Source organism: Symphodus melops (assembly GCF_947650265.1).
Source record: "Symphodus melops genome assembly, chromosome: 23".
Classification (NCBI taxonomy): domain Eukaryota; kingdom Metazoa; phylum Chordata; class Actinopteri; order Labriformes; family Labridae; genus Symphodus; species Symphodus melops.
This window is the reverse complement of record NC_136713.1, coordinates 3727023-3746020: the sequence shown is the minus strand read 5'-3', so window position 1 is coordinate 3746020 and position 18998 is coordinate 3727023. Positions and strand designations below refer to the sequence as shown.

General features: G+C 47.5%; 1 protein-coding gene and 2 long non-coding RNA genes across 4 annotated transcripts; 2 read left to right on the top strand and 1 right to left on the bottom strand.

Moving 5' to 3' along the window:
- Window positions 1–68: 68 nt before the first annotated feature.
- On the bottom strand, window positions 69–18968 carry LOC306819016 (von Willebrand factor D and EGF domain-containing protein). Of its 2 annotated transcripts, XM_079336771.1 has the most exons (32): window positions 18718–18968; window positions 15429–15613; window positions 15006–15234; window positions 14839–14904; window positions 14490–14722; window positions 12596–12685; window positions 12324–12465; window positions 11935–12152; window positions 11429–11502; window positions 10939–11215; window positions 10620–10822; window positions 9633–10519; window positions 9322–9458; window positions 9077–9238; window positions 8897–9001; window positions 8250–8364; window positions 6866–7128; window positions 6557–6776; window positions 6330–6467; window positions 5186–5572; window positions 4855–5025; window positions 3741–4111; window positions 3153–3654; window positions 2935–3030; window positions 2756–2851; window positions 2480–2575; window positions 2274–2369; window positions 2101–2196; window positions 1916–2011; window positions 1698–1793; window positions 1305–1400; window positions 69–1168 (listed from the first exon to the last, which is right to left on the bottom strand). In XM_079336771.1, the coding sequence occupies exons 1-32, from the start codon at window positions 18803–18805 to the stop codon at window positions 1017–1019; spliced, it is 6183 nt and encodes a 2060-aa protein (XP_079192897.1). In that variant the 5' UTR covers window positions 18806–18968; the 3' UTR covers window positions 69–1016. The 2 variants fall into 2 exon arrangements, with proteins under 2 accessions (XP_079192897.1, XP_079192896.1); XM_079336770.1 differs by having other exon boundaries at window positions 8897–9238.
- LOC306819038 lies at window positions 7025–8375 on the top strand. Its single transcript, XR_013778471.1, has 4 exons — window positions 7025–7149; window positions 7357–7520; window positions 7873–8155; window positions 8262–8375. It is a non-coding gene; the product is annotated as an uncharacterized lncRNA (long non-coding RNA).
- On the top strand, window positions 12067–12629 carry LOC306819041. Its single transcript, XR_013778474.1, has 3 exons — window positions 12067–12197; window positions 12317–12515; window positions 12559–12629. It is a non-coding gene; the product is annotated as an uncharacterized lncRNA (long non-coding RNA).
- Window positions 18969–18998: the final 30 nt, after the last annotated feature.

Sequence of the window (18998 nt, the reverse complement as noted above, 5' to 3'; positions counted from 1 at the left end):
GTGGATAAAACAAAAGGTAAGTTGTTCAGAGATGATCAACACTTTAAAAGAATAAAAAAAACAACCAGCAGCTTAAAGACGATATTTATTTGTTTTCTTACAAAACAACCAGATAGAATAAGAAATAACAAAGATAATACAGTGATTAAGAAATATACAACAGGAAATATGCGACAATATAAAACAAACAAATAAATAAATACTCATACAGAGGTTTGGGTTTGTGGTGTGGAGCCTGAACAGGAAGTTACAGTAAACATTACAGCTGCTTGTGTTTTTATTTCATTCATGATGTCGAGATCCAAAGTGGTTTGAAGTGAACTTGATGCTTCCCTGTCGTTAAACTTTGAGCGGTTGAGAGGACGTTGACGGTCTGAGTTCAGGTCAGGAGAAGGTTGCCTGGTTTGTTTCACAGTAAAGAGAGTTCAGAGAGGTGTCTGAGGACGATGCTTTGGTCGAGGGTCATCAGGAGGTTTCATCGACGTTTTTTGAAATCCAGATCCAGATCAGAAAATCAGCCTCGGGAAATAGGGAGCTGCAAAAACAAGAGTAGGAGGTTTTAAAAAGAAGCACGCTGAAATGAAAACAAATGGCTTCACTTATAGATCTCTGCAGCTTTCCATAACCGCTATCAAGGTAACACTGATGTACATTTTTCCTCTTCCAGATACAAACACAACACGCCTGACTTTCAGATGTTTGCACAGATCAGTTTTCTTTGAAGCTTTGCAGACTCTCAGTCCAAATGTGTTTTGCACAGCTTTGCTCAGCGCGCCTCCATACGTCCTCATCTGTAACCGGTCAGTTCATGAGAGTGGGTGCATTTTCACGTGTTTCCAGTTTTCCTTGTATGCAAGTTTTCTGACTCACACATGCGACCCCAACCCAGAGCAGCTGGGGGAAATGAAGCAGTAAAAATAACAGAACCTTCTTTAAGTTAAGATCCACAACTTGTATCAGTGTTAATCTGAACTTCTCGAGTCAAACTGACTAAAAGTTAGCATTTTGTCTTGAAGTTACTGACAGACACGTCTAACATGAAGGAAGGCTGCACGTTTGAGGATCGTTACCCTTTTTGAACAAAGGGAGCCAGAGAATCCGCTGCGGCAGGCGCAGACGTTTGGTCGGACACATCGGCTGCCGTAGAGACACTTTTGTTCACAGATGGCTGAGAAAACCACACAAATAGAAAAAGACAGTCAATGTTACACATTTGGTAATTGCACCAACCAGCCAATCACGAGCAAAGCGGACGTCATCGTTTCTCATCATTATGTTGCTGTGCGTTTCGTTGGGATACTCACGGATCTGACACAGCGCGCCCTGCCATCCTGCGGCGCAGTGGCAGCTGTTTGCACCCACACACTCCCCGCCATTCAGACACTTCTGCAGACAGCTGCCTGAAAGACAACAACCCTCGACATCAGAGCCAATCTCAAGGCACACGACTGAAAACACGAACCTGAACACGCCTCGCATATTTGGAAACTTTGCATATTTAACTTCAACATGTCGGACGTTTGTTTGTTGACCTGCTGCAGTTTGCTAAAACAAAAGTTGGGCTGGAGAATTATAGGCTGAGAGTTTCTGCACAGATAGAATTTGCAGGTGCCCGCAGTGATGCATTATGGGATCTGACCTGTTTACAAGGCTGTAAATGTAAAACAAATATGTTCTGATCCGATTCTTGGACTTACGTTTATCGCATCTCTTTCCCCGCCAACCCGACGGACAATCGCAAACATCTGGGCCGACACACCTGCCACCGTTCATGCACAAGGGCTCACACACACCTGCAGACAGAAAGAGAGTAAGAGAGATTGGTTTGATGAGCAGGAATTTAAACGTCTTTAAAGAAGTTCAGAACCTGCTGGAGGACAGAGTGAGAAGAGGCTGAGTGAGGAGGAAGACTGACTTTTCTCGCATCTCCTGCCGGTGTATCCCTGCAGACAGGAGCAGACGTTGTTCCTCATGCACAGACCGCCGTTCTTACAGGGCGGGCTGCAGACAGCTGAAGAGGAAAACATTCAGACTTCCTCATATGTCACATTTGAACAGAGAAATTAATGCTCAGTTACTGACTTATAGTTCAGTGTTTACCATTCTGACACTGTGCTCCGTAGAAACCAAGAGGACAGCCGCAGAGTCCCGTCCGGACGCAAGAACCTCCGTTCAGACACAAGGGAGAGCAGAGAGCTGCAGACGGACCAGAGCGTCGGTGTTACGAGGTGAGAAGCTCACTACTACGCACAGAAACAGAAGAGCACACTCACCAGTCTCACATGAAGGTCCAGCCCACCCTGCAGAACATCTGCACTCGCCTGGAGAGACACACCGGCCCCCGTTGTGACAGTGGCGGCTACAAACCACTAAAAGAGACAGAAAACCATCGTTGTATGAAGCGTGGTTAAATGAGGAAAATGTGATATTTAGAAAACATTCATGAAAAAACCCAGAAACGAAAGTAGCCGTGACTCACTGGTCTCACATCGAGGGCCGACGAAGCCGTAGGGACAGGAACAAGTCTGCAGTCCCACGCAGGAGCCTCCGTTTTCACAAGGTATCCTGCACAGAGCTGCACACACGCTAAGCTAATTCAGGATATTCTTTGTTTACATACTTATATGAAGTGTTAGTGAAACTCTTTAAACCCGACAGACATTAAAGAAAAGTATAATTTACTTCCCCGTGCTGATCAGTAAATGAAACCACCGGGCTGTGATTGGATGAAACTGGGATTGAAGGTGAAACATACCTTCCTCACAGGTCTCTCCGTGAAAACCTCCGGGACACTGACACACACCCGGAGCGATGCAAACCCCTCCGTTCTTACAGTCGGGCTCACAGATCACTGAAGAAGAATCAAAACGACGTGAAATTAAAATGTAAACCAAACAGACGTGCAGAGCGGATTAACAGCTGCTGGTGTTTTACCTGTCTGACAGTCGGGACCAGTGTAGCCTGGTTTGCAGCGACATGTATTCGGCGCGGCGCACTCCATGTTCCTCCCACACATGTGCCTGCAAACAGCTGGAAACACAGGGGTCAGCTGATTGATGTCAGGGTGTACACAGTCAGCTCCCTCCAACACAGGGTGGTTTATAAATCCTAACATGCATGTTCAGAAGAGTTGTGAAGACGCGTAGCCTCACCTCGACAGAGTCGTCCATCTCCGATGTATCCTGCAGGACACCTCCCGCAGCTGAAACCTCCATCCACAGCTGGCTCACACTGAACCCCAGGAAAACACGGCCTGTCAGCGCAGGTGGTCAGCTGTCCGCCTGCTGCAGTGACACCTGGAGGGACGGAGATGGCTCTTTGCAACTGGGAGCTGCTGTGCACCGTGTCTCCTGGCGTTGCAAAGGTCAATGCCGGGATCATGTGCAGCATCTCCGGGCCTTCAGATCCAGAATCGGCTTCATCTCCATCTGCAGAGAACTCAGACTCAGACAGCGAGTAGGACAGAGCAGTGAGTGCTGCTGTTAGTGGGAGGACTGGTTTTTGAGGAGTCCAGGGTTTGGCCTTGGTGGAGGCCAGATGCCTGAGCTGGGGTAGTGTTGTTTGTTTGGACATTTGCAGACTTTTATCAGACTGAGTTGACAGGCGAGGAACGGGTGGTGTAACTCTGGACAATGAAGTCAGAGCTTCATGGGGCTGCAGAAAATCAAAGGATAAAGGAGGGAAGATGTTTAAACGCTTCATATAAGAAATCCACTTTTCATAAGAAATGCTCAACTCACCCTGGAGACCGTCGCACGGGGAGCCATCATACCCTTGGAGCTCGCATATGTCCTCGTGTCCAATCTGATGTCGGCACTGTAACGGGCGCTGTGAGTATTTGCAGTGACATGAAAAGCGCTAATTGATGTTTTGGGAAGATGTCTTGGAGCAGTAACCGCTTCTCTCCTTCCTGTCCCACCTCCCCTTCCGGAGACGGGAACCTGTCTGGGAGAATTATCTCGGCTCGCTCTGGTGACGGACAAGGACAGGTGTTTGACGCCGTGTCGGGAAGGCAAGTTGGGCAAGTGGAGCTGGGAGACTTTGCTGCTGGCTCCATACGGGTATCGACTCGTCTTGCCCGTCGACTGCTGCTGAGGAAGGTGATTGGATGCTGAGGAAAGAAAGAAGGTGATTTACACAAATTGAACCCCGTCGTTGGAGCACGTCATCAACTTAGCAAACTCGGCAAAGCTTTCTGAGCCGACAAGATGCTAAGTCGCTAATCTTCCAACTAGTGGACGAGCTGCTCAACCTTTTTACTGCACTTTAGTTCTGTTTACATCTTTAGTCTGATCGCTGTCCACTTATTCCTTCTTTTATATCTAACTTTCCAATTTAGTATTTTGACTTTGTACACTTTATTCTTTTGTTGACACTTTATCTTTGGGAACATTTTTAGCTGCACTGTCGTTGGTTGTATTTCAAACTGCTTTAAGCGAATCATCTGCAAAAACACTTTGTTGTGTCTTGTGACTTTCCAGTGAACAGTAAAGGGATTAACGCTGTCTCCTCTGAGCTGTTAGCAACCTTCTCCGTCTCAAAGAGGAAATAACCTTACGTACATTTCCTTTTTAAAACGTTACGGTCAGGCAATGAGGCAAAAAGTACAAACAGTACTGACGGCTCCCACGCAGCCTTGGACCACGTCAGTGATGTTCCTTCTCAGCAAACAAAATAAACATAATCAAAAGGAAGAAGTAGAAACAAGCGCCTCAGCAAAACTCAAGAGTCTTAATGTCAGAAAAGAGAAATCATTCATTTGGTCCTGTTGGTTGATCGTCACAGATGCGTTCTGTCATGTCTGGTCACCATCTTGAATATAGAGAAAAGCATCTAAACTGAGCGCTCTCTTACCCGCCTTGGCGTTCTTCATGCAGACTCTTCCGTTGCCATGGAGGCCAGGAGGGCATCTTCCGCACACGTACCCAACGTGTGGCGGCCTGCGGTTGATACACTGAACACCGGGGAAGCACGGCCTGCTGGCACAGGTCGCCGACACATTCACGGCCAGAGACGGGGCAAAACCTGAGAGACACGAACTGGCAGTATAAATCCTCATCTTTCCTTTAACTTACAAACGTCTCCACGTGCTGCCAACCTCCACATCATGAGATCCAATGCTCTTCCAAAACTCAACATGCTACTGTTCAGCTCCTCGTGTTTTACGCTCTCAGACATTCCTTACCTGAACGTTGTCTGCCGTTTACAGAAGGCGGGGCCACAGTGGATGTCTTGGTGATCGTGTTTCTGATTTGTGGCTGAGCAGGCTCCTCTTGGTTCGGCGTGTTTGTCTGCGGCACAGTCAGGGGAACCGCTGAGTCAGCTTTGGTCTGCGCCGGGTTCAGGCTCCTTCCTGGAACCTGCCTCCCCGTCGTGGTCTTGCTTTGTGGTCGTTTTGGGTCACTTTGTAGGGTCGACTTCCTCGAGTCATCCCTCGTCTGTTGGGAAATACCACTTGAGGGTTTCCGGAAAGTGTCTGTCTTTATTTTGTGTGGTTGGAGCAGAACATCTGGTGTCTTGTAGCTTGTGGTTCTCGGAGCAGATGTGGGAGAGACGGCGACAGGCCCGACAGCTGTTGAACGAGGAAAGACGCAGATTATTTGGATGAGGATTACCTTTGATAACGCCTTCATCTAGATCCCCCACATCGCAGAGAACCGACTAACAAAAACAACTGAGGAATGCACTTTAACCGTGAAAAGGTGACTTAGGATGGATTCTCATCGAAGCACGATGACCTGTCACGGCCTGTCGACTCATCTTAGCACAGCGACAAACACTCATGATGACGACAGACATCCTCAAGTTTCCAACGCCAACGTTTCTGATTCAACAGACGCAGATCGTCATGAAACGTTACACCAGTGTTATTGACTCAACATTTAAAATCTTCTCAGACCTTGAAGAGCCAAACGTGCTCTGCCTAGTGGATTTATCTCATGCTTGTTTTTTAGATGGCTGACGAACAGCTGCTTTCTTGTTCCTTAAATAAATATTTCATCTGTATTTGTAGATTTGGACAGATGTACATTGTGTACTGCATGCACTGCAAATCATGTGAAACAGCAATGGTTTGCATATGTGTTGGACTTCAAATCAATAAACTTGTCTTGATTCCTTTTTTCGGGCCATGACCTAACTTCGAATTTAAATGAATAACTGTTATTTCCTGCTGGTCAACAGCTGTTGGCAGATAAAATAAAGAAAAACACACTTTCATTCAGCACACTTTCTCATGATGCATAAAGTAAAGACAGGCCAACTTCTTTTGCATGAGAACATTAAGTATGCGGTTAAACAAGGGGGATGAGGAAATCCATGCTTGTAACCTGTACATGTTGTCCCGTTTCCCAGCATGCCTTGGGGGCACGGGCCACAGCCGTAGGAGCCAAAGTTATTGAAGCATTGGACTGCTGGGAAACAAGGCTTCCTCTCACATTCGTTGATGTCTTCCAGGCAAGTTTTACCTGCAAATACACAGGCAAGAAAGCACTTCATTAATCTGTACATTCCTGCAAATAAATCCTTTAAAGAATTTAGCAGATCAGCTTTTTACCTCTCAGCCCCGCCGGACATTCACATCTGAAGCCGCTGGCTGTGTTGATGCACTTTCCGACGGCACACGGGGATGACAAGCATTCGTCCACATCCTCGTCGCAGAGGTCTCCCTGCGTCCCTTCAGGACAAACACACAGGTACTTGCCACTTCCAGCTGGGAAATTAACATCAGTCACGCATGAACCTGCGTTGTGACACCCGCATGGCACCACGTCGATCTGTGTCACAGATATCAAGAGAGAAACTGCTGAGTCATGGCTTTCTTTATCGGTGTTTCTTTATATTGGTATTCATGCTCCAGCTGTACCTCCACGTTAAAGCTGCTCTGGGAGTTGCACTCGTCCGACAGCGTGAATCGGAAGGAGCGGCTCAACCCCTCCTCAGGAAGTGTCGGGACCCTCCAGATGAGGAGGCCGGCAGGGGACAGGACCGCCCCGCTAGGCCCAGACTCCAGCTGGAAGAGGAGTGCCGAGCCCTCAGGGTCCGACGCAGCAAACTGGAAGACGAAATTCTCTCCTTCAAATGTCCGCAGGTTGCTCTGAGGTCGGTGGAAGGTCGGCGACTCGTTGACTGACGACAGAGAGGGGAAAGGTTAGAGACCCGGGCACGGTGTTTAGAAAGAATGAATACGTTTTTACACTTTGACTCTCTGGCTTTAAGTAATTTGCTAATTTAATATTTTGTTTTTTGGGGGTGTTGACTAATTTACACTAGTAGCTCTTTTGTCTTATTTACTTTTGTATCTACAGCTACAAGTGTTTGTGTTTTGATGTCCTGAATGAAACTGTCTTTCTGCAGGCTGCTCCCGTAAGACTCGTTGTGAACACACACGTCCTCGGCTGAAAAGGTTTCCAGCTTTTCTCTCCAAGCTCGACTCCCAGCGGCCGTTTCAACGCGACCGCATCGCATCCAATTGTGACGTCGCGCTCTCCCGACAGATGTTGAAAAGTGAGGAAGTGATGGTAATCTCAGGAAACACCTGCTCAGCATGACGGTAATATGTTAAGAAACCGACCAGAGGACGCTCGCTGGTTAATGGGATTATTACTGCGGATGAATTCCTGACATAACCTGAGTAGAAATTAGAAGAAAAAAACGTGTGGTGAGAAAACTCCACCTGAATTCAACATGAATCAGTTTGTCTTTATTAAAATGATTTGTGCTCCAGGGCAGAGAAGGATGTAGCCAATTAATGATTAATTTATTGACGTGCACAGCTATTCCAGCCTGACCTCTCTATATGTTCTTTAAATGTTAGTTTGGATGATTGTCAGCCTGTGCAGCTGTGCTAATCGTCCCTCCCTTCTCTCTCAGGCCGGGTGAGCGACAGGTCAGGGCTCGCTGAGAACCTGGAGGCTCGGCTCCTTTGATCTGCTCATGGTGACAAACAGGACCACAGTTGGACAGCTGAAGCTGACAGACTATCAGGACTGCCACCGTGCAAAGAGAGTAAGATAAATACTGTTGTCCATGCAAGTCATCATTAGTGGGACTGCAAGCTGAGGCAAGAACACCTCCACTCCCTCACTCAGATTGGGACAATGAGCCCTAAAATACCAAGTGATGCATTTCTCTAACAGCCTGCACACAAGACGTAGTGAGTAGAGATCACACCACGCCATTTTGTGCCAAATATCAAGAAAATGTGTGTTTTTCTGCACGACCTTGAAACTTGACACATTTGTTTGTACCTTGATTCACAGACCAGGTGAACCTGGAGGTGTCCGGGTCGCAGAGGAGGCAGGGGCTGCTGGGATTGGAGTCTCCTTCTTTGAAACACATCCCGTCGATGTTACACGTCTTCTCCTGGCAAGAAACAGTATCGAGGTTTGGCAAAAAACAAAAAGGTTTGTGTGCTGATATTTACAATGTTGTTTTCAGAAGTCTTTGCAGCTTCCAGAAAAATAAACATCATAATAAAAGTGTTTGGGTTTTTAGTTTTGTTTCCTTTGGAGAGGCCAGGTAAGTAAGAGGAAATCGGTTCTTAATACACATCATCTGCTTCTCCTCTCCTGACGATAATTCAATTTAGTTCTGTTTGGCAAGAACATGTAAATCTCCTGGTGTCTCTCTGTGTGTGTCTCTGTGTGTGTCTCTGTGTGTGTGTGTGTGTGTGTGTGTGTGTGTGTGTGTGTTTTGTTTTTAAGGTTACAAGTTGTCCTGTCTCCGCTCCCATAAAAAGCAGTTCCAGTAACAACAGGACCCGTCTGTGCCTCGTTTCTTTTTGTTGTTCTTGTTTTGGGAACATAGTTGACAAAATGAACATCCTGCTGTGTTGAAGAAGTTTTACAACTGTGTGAGAGCAAAAAAACAATGTTCACTTATGCATGCGAGTTACCTTTAACTTACAGAGTCCTGAGCGCGATGCCTCGCAGACTTGGCAAACGCCATCGTATATGGTCAGCACCTTATCTTGGCTGTACTGGGAGCCATCATTAGTAACCTGAGACAGCAGAGACTTGTTTTTAACTTTGGACAGAACAGCAAACAGAAGAAAAGGTTCGCTGTCAGACGTTACTTTAATCTCCCAGCGTGCGTAGGGTTTGTCGTCCATCATGAAGTCCTCCGTGTTAACCGCCGTGTTGCTCAGAGATGGCACAGCGCAGTCTAAAGCCTTGGAGCTGAGGAAGGTGGCTTTGGTTCTCTGTTTCTCCCCTGGAACCCAAACTCCATTCATGTACTGAGGAGGCAGATCAACGCAGCTCAGAGGAAAGCTTTTTGACAGCTACGCTGTAATCTGACTTCAGCCTTCGATTTCCTCACCTTCAGTCTGGTGGCGTGACAGCTGAGGTCCGGAGAGTCGATGAAGCCGAGCCCGAAGACTCGAATGTTTCGACAGTTGAAGTTTCGAATGTCACAAAGTCCACTGTTCTCCAAATCTGTTATCTCTACCGGCTGGCCTATCAGGAGAGAGATTGTTGGAGAATTTTTTAACATTTGAGAAGTTCCTTACAGTGCAGTTTTGTCAGGACAGTTTTTGCTTTGGATGTTGCAGGAGGATTTATCTTTTGGTGAACTGTTAGTGTGTAAATGCACAGAGACAATGAACCCATTTATTGTTTGTTGATACTCACTGATGGCCAGGCTGCAGTCGTAGAAGCTGTAGCTGGAATAACACTGGCAGCCCCACTCTGTGCACTCTCCGTTTCCGTTGCAGAAGTTTGGGCAGCGCAATGCCGTCACCACAGGTAAACCATCCACCTCCATGGCTCTCTGGGTCCGGTTTTCCAGCAGCCTCCTCTCGCACTCATTCTCCAGGTACGGCAGCAGGGCCTCGTCCCAGCCCAGGTCGTCCTTGAGCTGCAGGTCCAGGATGCATAGATCAACCGCCTCATCCAGCCGGCGTCCCAGCAGCCCACGGCACACTGCGCCAACACTCGAGTTGGCCAAAGCTGTCTGACACACCTCGAGAGCTTTTGCAGAGGTCAGTCCACTTGGCGTTGGCCATTGAGGCTGCACCTCCGGTCGTGTTTCTGCCAAGTGATCCTCAGGGAAGAAGTAGGCCAAGTTCTGCAGATCAGTCTGGCTGAGGCTCTGAGCAGCAAAGACCGGCTGGAACTCAAAGGGAGCCTGTCTCTTCGGTCGATCGACCGAGAGAAGATTATCCTTTCTGAACTCACCATCGAGCTCAAGATCAGCATCACTGTTTTCTATATCGTACCAGAGGTGCCTCCTCTCCAGAGGATGACTGTTAAACTCAGACATATCCAGGATGCTCTCCTGTTTCTCTGGACTCTTGATGTATTCCACTGTGGTGTCCATAGAGGGGAACACAGACGTGTAATCCACGTTATCATACGCGATGCACTCAGAGTGAGCAGAAGGAGTGTACAAGTTCCTCATCCCTCTGCTGGCCTGATGAGACGTGCCATACCCTTTTTGGCAGATGCAGAAAGGCCTCCTGAACTCCTGCGCCGTCCCAGGAGGCATCCTGTCAAATAAACTCTCCCCAGGTGCTATCCTAGCAGAGGAGGGGAAATCACAGAAACAGAACAGCTCTTTGGAGAATCTGTCATTTCAGGCAAATTAGCTTCACAAACAATTTGCATCTGCGGACTGACCTCCAGTTTTCTATGAATTGGTGCAAGTCATCAGGACCGTAGGAGCCACCGCTGGGATCTTGAAAATCGTTGTTGCCGTTGCGGTCGAAGGTGCCGCATAGGCCTTGTGTGTTGCTGTAGTCAACGCTGGGAGCGCGGACAGATAAACTCATCCCCCAGTCATCAACATCGGCCCTAATAAAGGCCCCGGAGGGAAAAATCAGCTACAAGAGGAGAGAGACGTTCAACAAGTTAACATGACATTAATCAACAGGATGAAGTATAGAAGCTAAAGTCGCTGCTTAAATCTGCTGCATCGTCAAAATGTTCGGATACCTACGGTGACCTTCTTCCCCTGATGGGACTCCATCACCCTGACTCTGCTGCCCTCGCCGTCCCCCAGGTTCTTCAGGGTGAGCCGTGGCCTGGACTCCCGGGGTTGTCCGTTGCACATGTCGAAGACGGCGACCTCGTTTCCCTCTCGTGCCACAACGCCACAGTTGCATGCGACGGCGTAGTGTCGGCTTCCGCAGTCCCACTGGCGGGAGTGGACCTCGAACTTCCTGACGAGGCTCCGGTACAGGACAAAGGTACCGGTCTGGTGGTTTTCATAGCGCCTGCACGCGGTAGATTGTCACAATCTGAGTCAAACATTAAATCACTTTATGTTGTCAAAAACCAACTTTCTCCATCCCTGTTTTTTTCACTAAGCAGAGCTAACCTCTTGTTGTGCTACACGTGTTGGACATCTTTTGAAATTGGAGCAGGCTGTTAAAAGTGAATGTGAAAGAATCACTCGGAGCCTGATAATGGATTAGGAGGTGGTTTACCTGCCGTCCAGAGTAATGACATGTGGGTCAGTCAGGGAGTAGCAGATGGAAGTTGGGACGTCCTGGACCGTGACCTGGGGGGCAAAGTTCAGGAGAAGGAAGATTAGTGGGGCTCCACCCGGTGACCCCTCTGACCTGAGGCTTTTGATGTTTCCACGACACACAGATGGGAAACTCCTCAGTGACAGGCTCCTCAGAGACACAATGTCTGGAGGGCTGACATGACGTCTTACGTAATGTAATAGCTATTGTTGAAAGGGCTAATGGCAGCGCTGAGCAGAGCGCTGTAAATATCATGTCAAGTCATCAAACAGGCACAGCTTTGGCCCTGAACCCCCACCGTACCCTCCAATCTCATAAGGCTGCAGGTCTAATGTGTACACATAAACATTACAATGCAGAAGCCTGAAATTACAGTTGACGTGGTAACGCCCTTTAATTAAAGGAATACTTAGAAAATGATACCGTGACCCTGAAGGACCTGCACAACCTACTCAAGGACTCACTTTCAGGGACGTTGGGATGTAGCTTCTCCAAAGCCGTGGCGCGCTGGTCCCGGGCTGAACGCCGATCAAACTCGGTCTGTTCCCGTCTCGTGTGAAATCAGTGACAGCAGTGACGTAGAAGGTCGCCCGACCACAGCTGCCGTCGCGGCAGGTGTCGGGCTGAAGCTCCACCTGGCAGGCGGACAGCGCCACATTCGAGGCCTCGTGTCCGAGACCGTCTGTGGACGTCAACACGGCCCAGAGTTAGACTCTTCAAAGACCAAGTATTTATTTTTATCTTGACTTCCAAACATGTTGGTGCTGCTTATTGGCTGATTCAGTGTTTAATTACACCATCTGCAATCTTCATATTAATAATCGACGTGTCTTTGTTTTCCTGCAGGTCTGACCTGGATCATGAACGGTCAGAGACAGCGGGACTGCGCACTGGTGACCGTGGTCGGGTCCGAAGCAGGGGACGGGCACCGTGCTGTGGACGGTCACCTCGTGCTCTTCACTGTTCTCTGCTATGTGGAGCGAGTCCGGAGAAAACTAAAGACGACATGAACAGACATCCAGTGAGTCACATCTTCTCTTTTTTTGTCTTTATAAAAACTTTATAAAAAGAGAGCAAAGACCCTCGAGTCCGTCTTATGTGTTTCTGTAGAAGATGAATGTTTACCTTCAGTCCTGCGTAGAAACTCTCACTTTCTTTTGGAGATGATCTGCTGTGGCTGTAGTTGGCCCTGAAAGTCGACACGCTGCAGGAGAACTGCAAAGAACATGTCACTTAATGCTTGTTAGGCTTGAAAAGGACGAACAAGGTGCGACTGACAGTATTTGTGATTTGACCAAACATTTCCCGGCGTAGCTCTCAGTCCAGCGCTCGTCTCATGCACGGCTCTGAAAGCCGTCCCCCTCTCGTGGTTAAAAGACATCACCTCTGACTCAACTCAGCTGCTGCATCAACATGCGTTAAAGACGGCGCTCTGCAACACAATCCAGACACAAGGAACACAACCCTGGGGTCCAAATATGGAGGCACAATGCTCGGCAGCTGTCAGAGGGTTAAAAGCACCCTGACATCAGCTCAGCTTCAGAATGCATCATGGTTAATATCTCATGACTCTAATGTCTCTGCAGCCTCTGGGTTTAACTCTCTGAAAACGAAGCTGGGCAGCAGACTGTGGAAGGAAATCAAAGTTTAATCCTGATGATTTTTACCCCGAGAGCAGAGAAGCAATCAAAGCTTCACGTCTGTTCAGCTGTAAGAAAGAAAATGTTTTAATGAGAAGCCAAGGAGCGAGGAACCTTTGCCAAACTGTTGGCTCTCCACCAGCTTTTCATGTTGTTCAGCTGCCACCTGTCATCAACCGTCAGATTACGGATATTTCTTTGGATTTTCTACTTCTTCCCCCGCTAAGTGGAATTAGTTTCACGAGTAAGCAACTCGACCTGACAAGCTCCAACATCTTAAAATCCCAAAGTCTGAAAATCAGCAGCCAAAAGGTGCATGTTTTGTTTTGTTGCTGCAAACAAGTTTCAATCCAAACTGTGGAGAAATCCCAGCTGGGTGAAAGATGCTGTTCATCTCCTCACTCCGACATCTTGGATTGAAGTAACCACGAATGGAGCGCAGACGGAAAACAGACTGAGAGGAGTTCAAAGACGCTCTCTCTCTCTCTCTCTCTCTCTGCGTCGCCTCGTCTTCAGCTGAAGGAACACAGATGACCACCAACAAGTGTTTTTTCATCAAGCAAAGAAAAAACAACTTTTATTAAAAGTAAACGTCAGACGCCACAGGATGAGTCAACGGAGCACCGACTTTACTGCACATGTGGTTCGAGCCTTCAGGAGACAATAAGCTGTAAACGTGGACAAATAATCATCAGAGGCGAGCGCAGAGGGTCGTTAGGGAAGAGTCAAGACGCCCGAGCTCTAAACTTGATGATGAGTTCATTTGGATTGAGACATTTGTAGTAACAGCTGATAAATGTCTAATAAGAACTCGATTGAAATGTTAGATATTTGCACATGTAAGTCAAAGGTGGATGTTTTCCCAATGTTTTGTAAATAAGGCCAGAAAATGTGAAAAAGACATCCAATGTTTGAAAAGTTTTTTTTGCATGTTTTCATTTTGTCAGATTTCATTTTTTCTCGTGTTGTGCAGAAAGGTTTCGTCTGCGTCTTTGCAGCACGCAGACCTGCAGGAATCAGATTTATGGACGTTAGGAGGCGAGTTTCAATGTTTCAGAACTTCTCTCAACAGCTGATTCTCCTGAGCAAGTTGAGATTTGTTGAGAATAATGTGAAACATGTTTATCTCACCGTGTTGAGATAACGTCTCTAGAATTCACTGTGAGGATTTGAGTGGAGCGGATGAAATAGGAAGCACGTGGAGTTCCCAACCTGCAACTCATTTAACTTCCCCTCCCTCCTCTTGCCTTCTGTTAACGGGACGTGACACGCGTTGCTGCTCCGCCTGAACTCTGGCGAAAAGAGTTCAGAGTGATCCTTGGCTCCCCCCTCCACATGTGCACCCTCAATAACTTTCTGCACCGTCTGGCAGGAATTACCTTTTCTCCCAGCCTGAAGTGAACGCCATCCATCTCGACAAGAGAGAAGGGCTTCAGCGTGGATTCCTGCCTGATCTCGGCCTTCATACTGAGGCCGATGTGTCTCGCCCAAACCACCTGGAAGCCCAGCCGCTGGCTCCACGGCGGGGGGACGAAGGAGCACCTAAGGTGGACACTGTGGCCGATAATCTCTGGAGTGATCACCGGCCGGGACGGCAGGGACGGGACGGCGGCTGAAAACACAGACAGAGGATTATATGATGTGAAACAAGCTTGATTAGGATTGTAGTTATAAATCAGTCAGTGAAAAGTCGCAGGTTGTAAAAGAGGGAGGGAAGAAAGCAGTCACCTTTGCATCGACCGTTGACTTGTACCTCACCAGGCGGACACATTCTGGGTCCTAAATCTGGAGGCACTGCAACATGAGATGAAGTTAAAGCTCCGAGCTGAAACGTGTAATCTTTGACCCGTAGGATTTTCTCAGAGAATTTGGGAGCAAAGATTTTGCATGTTCACCTTTAGCGCAGTATCCCATGCAGCCCTGCGTGGGCTGCAGGTAGTAGATCAGGAAGTCGCCGCAGTTCCGCACGGTGACGGGGATCTTGAAGAGGCAGCAGTCTTTGGTGCTGCCGTGGAAGAACTGCCAGGTGGCGCAGGCGGAGAGCTGACGGACCTCTCCAGGTCGAGGCAGAGAGGCGTCCTTCAGGGAGAGCCACACCGGAGCCTGAGTACCACAACGGTTCATCTGCAGCGAGGGCGACAGAAACAGTTATTACCTGCAGCGAGGGGGTTATTACACCCTGCACCTGGACTGAAGGTGCTGATTAAAGTCACTGCTGTTTAATTTGGCTTGGCAGAAGAGGTGTGAGATGTTTCTGCTGATTATGACAATCAAAACGTCAACTCAGAATGCAGAACATGGGTGCGACGGTTTCCCACCTCGACGCAGGTGGTCGGCATCTCGGCCGGCTTGTTGTTGATCCTGAATCTGTACCATCCCGGGGACAGCGAGTGGTCACAGATCAGGTCCTGGATGGCCGTGTTCTGGATCTCAGTGGAGTCAAAGTCTACGCTGCGATACGGATGGCGCAAAATCTGGTGTCCTCCAGGGAAACACTCTGGAGCTGAAACAGAGAACAAGACGGGTGTCAAACTGTCATCCTGCACAGGACGGGGTTTTTTTCAGATCAGGAAACGAGCGGATTGTTCCAGACTTTAAACATGATCAAGTGTGTGTTTTTTTCATTCTTTGCTCTTCCTTAAAGATCAACGTTCTGCTAACATCTCCTCTTCTCATGTTGTCTTCTCGAGTTCCAGATGTGTCGACTGAATCAGGAGGAAATGAAAAGGGAAGAATCTCAGGCCATGATGGGATGAGGGGCTTTTACCCCGGACTCTCACAAAGGTAGCCTGCACTGTTACAGGATGTGAATGTGTTCGGGGAGCTTCTCTACGTCTGGGCTTCAGATGAGGACAACTTGAAACACCAAATAACCTCCCTGAGTCTGTTAGCAGAGCAGATGACGAGAACTAGTGCGTAAAAAGGTGTTCGTATTACGACTTGAATTGGCTCTTTAAAGTGTCAGTGGTTGTGGAGCGGAGCATCGGGGATCGTTTTACCCACTGAGGTTATCTAAATGGCGAAGAATAACAGACATTCCTTTGAGCCTCGCGCCTCTCTCAAGTCGCCGCGGGAAAAAGCCAACAGCCCATGACGGGCCTCTGCAGCTGGAGGCTAAAACAACCGGGAAGATTATTTGAAGGAGAACATGCAGCTTTCCACACGAGAAGATGTTCAAAAGCTCCAAATTCTGTGAAGGGAACCAAGAAAGAAGCAGCTTTTCTTCTTTCTATTGACGTGAAACAAAACGCGTTTCCTTTCCCTTGTTTGAGTTGGATTGTGGCGTCTGAGTGAAGTCACGTCAGGGAAAACAAACACTCAGGGTATTTAGGGTGTTAAGGTAGTCAAAGCTGTGAAAGGACAGGGTGAGGTTACTGCCTAAACAAAGACGAGCAGGCGGGTCTGCACGTTGAAAGCAAACTCTTGTTGTTTACATCACCGCCTGTCTGGAAGCTCCCCTGACAAGACGAGAGGTCAAAGGTCGTCCAAACAAGCAGGGTTAAAGGCAGGAGGACAATTGGCGAGATGTTAGCCGCCGGCTACACTTGTCCAATTGTCGGCTTAATGAGTTCACAGAGCTGGAGGGGAGGCTGAGCTAATGAAGCGGCCCCCGAGGAGGGGAAACGTCCCGCTGAGAGGGAGCCCAGATGTTCAGGGAGTCTGCAGAGATTTGTCAGGAACAGGAGGTGAATTCAGGAAGGCGTGGTGTTAACACGACAGAGGTTAAGGGCCTTTTTCCCCAGAGGGCTTTTCACTCAGCATGAAAACACAAAGAGTTAGGGGTGTGGACGAGGTCGTCGGATGCTAAAAGCTCATTATCACCAGTTATTACTGCAGACGACACGTTGGAGGGTCCTCATCGACGAGAAGACCTTTTAGAGTCCAGTACCAGTGTCAACAGACAACCCCTTAAAGGAAATCTTGCACAAGAGGGATAAAAATAGTGATGTAAAGAAGCTTCTGTGAAAGTCAGAGTACATCAGAGTGTCTGCAGCGTGGAAGAGGCTCCCACGGGAAAACCAGAATAAGGTCAGAAAGGTCAGACATGTTCAGGTGCACCTTTAGAGTTTAGCGGACTCGGAGTTTAATCCCTCGCTCAGTTCAGCAGGGTTGTGTTACATGATACTGAAGGATGCTCAGACAAATGTTTGATGCCTTTTTGTTTCAGGAGCTCGATGACATGAAATGCTGTGAGATATTGTCAACACTTTTTAAAGTCCTGAGGAATAAGTTCACCGAAGTTCACTGATGTCAACAAAGTTTTACGGCTCTGCGTGATGTTTTATTGGTGATGTCCTGAGGGGTCAGCGGGGTCAAGTACCCGGAGCTCTCTATGTGACTGTGCTGTTTAAATACATCTCTTTCAGAAGCTGCGAGGACGGCTGTGTGTTGTTTTCAGGTCAGCCGGACTGAGTGTGTGTCCTGGAGTTACAGGATTCGTTGTAGACTTTGTTTTGGCTCAGAAATGCGTGGTATTCTTTTTGCAAAGCTCCGTGAGGACCCTCAGCGCTTCTGTTTACGACGGCCGGCCTTAAAGTTTTACGACCGCGAGCTTTGATGTGCTGCTGGACGTCCTGGAGACGATGAGCGACAACATCTTTACATTAAAACGCATTTAAGACACCGTTTGGATGTCTTCTTTCACAGGATGTGAAGCTCAATCTGTTTCTGCTCTTTTCTGATTTCTTAATTTATGATTTTTTTGTCCGAAAATAGAGAAATAAATGTTTGTGCAAAAAAAAGTATCAATCCACAAAGAAAAAAATGAATTTTTGTCCATTAATCAGATGCAAAACAGCTTTTATGTAAACACTTTAGCTTCATTCATCCTGAATCCATCAGCATTTGAATGCATCTTTGTGTTTTTCTGTGCATGTTAGTCCAACTTCTCTCAAAGCTTGAACATTTGCATGCAGGCAGCTGTAACAATAAAAGACATCTGACAGTTCTCTATTTATTCAAAGATCCTCATTTTACCCCAGAATATGAAGTGTGATGAAAACATGAGCAGAAAGCTGTTTCAGTTTGTGCACAGCTGCTTTTTAAGAGGACGGCTCTCAGATTGTTTATTTCTGATCGTGTTGTTTTACAGCTTTTTAAAAGTTTTATTTCGACACATTGCAAATCACAGTTTGATTTAACACAGCCAGAACTCTGTGTCCTTAGAAGGATTTGTTTGCAGATGTGATTATGAGTGAATTATCTCCAGAGCAAGTCTGATAAATGACAAGAAAACTCTTCAAGCAGGGAAGTTTAATGCAAATAAAGAGCAGCAGGCATGTGAGGAAGATTGTTTATCTTTCTGTTTTTGCTTTTGATTGGTTTCCTGTGTTTCTGTGTTTTGTCATCTCAAGGTGCATCATCTGTGGACATGCTGAGTGACAGGATTGCAGCCACAATATTCTGCTTTAAACAGGCAAGATGCTTCTTTTTTGCCTTTATATTTTAATAGGCACGTGAGACTCGGGGTTGCAAAAGAAGGCTTTTGATTTAAGAATCATGCATCATGTGTATAAAGAGTCTCTGAAAGCTTAGGTCCACTTAAAAACGATTAGTTGAGTAGAAATACATCAAAGAAGTGGGAATCAGATATTTCCATACACTTACCGTGCTGCGCGAAAGCTCCGGATTTCGCGTTCAAAATCAGCGCGACGCAGAGAAATCCAGGCACCAAACCACATGCAAAGGAGTCCATGGCTTCAGCTCCGGGTCGTAGACAGAAGAGGTATGACTCAGTCGTCGGGTCCCATTGAAAGTTGTCGAAATTGGTGCAAAAGTAGCGAAAATTAAACTTTTCCCGCTGCTGGAGAGAGGCTGTAATTTGCGCTCCGCTCCCGGCAGACTGCGAAGGTTTCTGTGCAGAGGGCGCAAGATGAGAGAGAGAGGGA

What these genes read in the sequence shown, in the direction of transcription:
- LOC306819016 (XM_079336770.1), bottom strand. Translation starts at nt 18,805, where the DNA reads ATGGACTCCTTTGCATGTGGTTTGGTGCCTGGATTTCTCTGCGTCGCG. An exon ending in ATCAGGGGAAGAAGGTCACC is followed by an intron (nt 10,823 to 10,938) that starts GTAGGTATCCGA and finishes CTCCTCTTGTAG; the next exon opens with CTGATTTTTCCCTCCGGGGC. An exon ending in GGGAAAGAGATGCGATAAAC is followed by an intron (nt 1,401 to 1,697) that starts GTAAGTCCAAGA and finishes GTTGTCTTTCAG; the next exon opens with GCAGCTGTCTGCAGAAGTGT.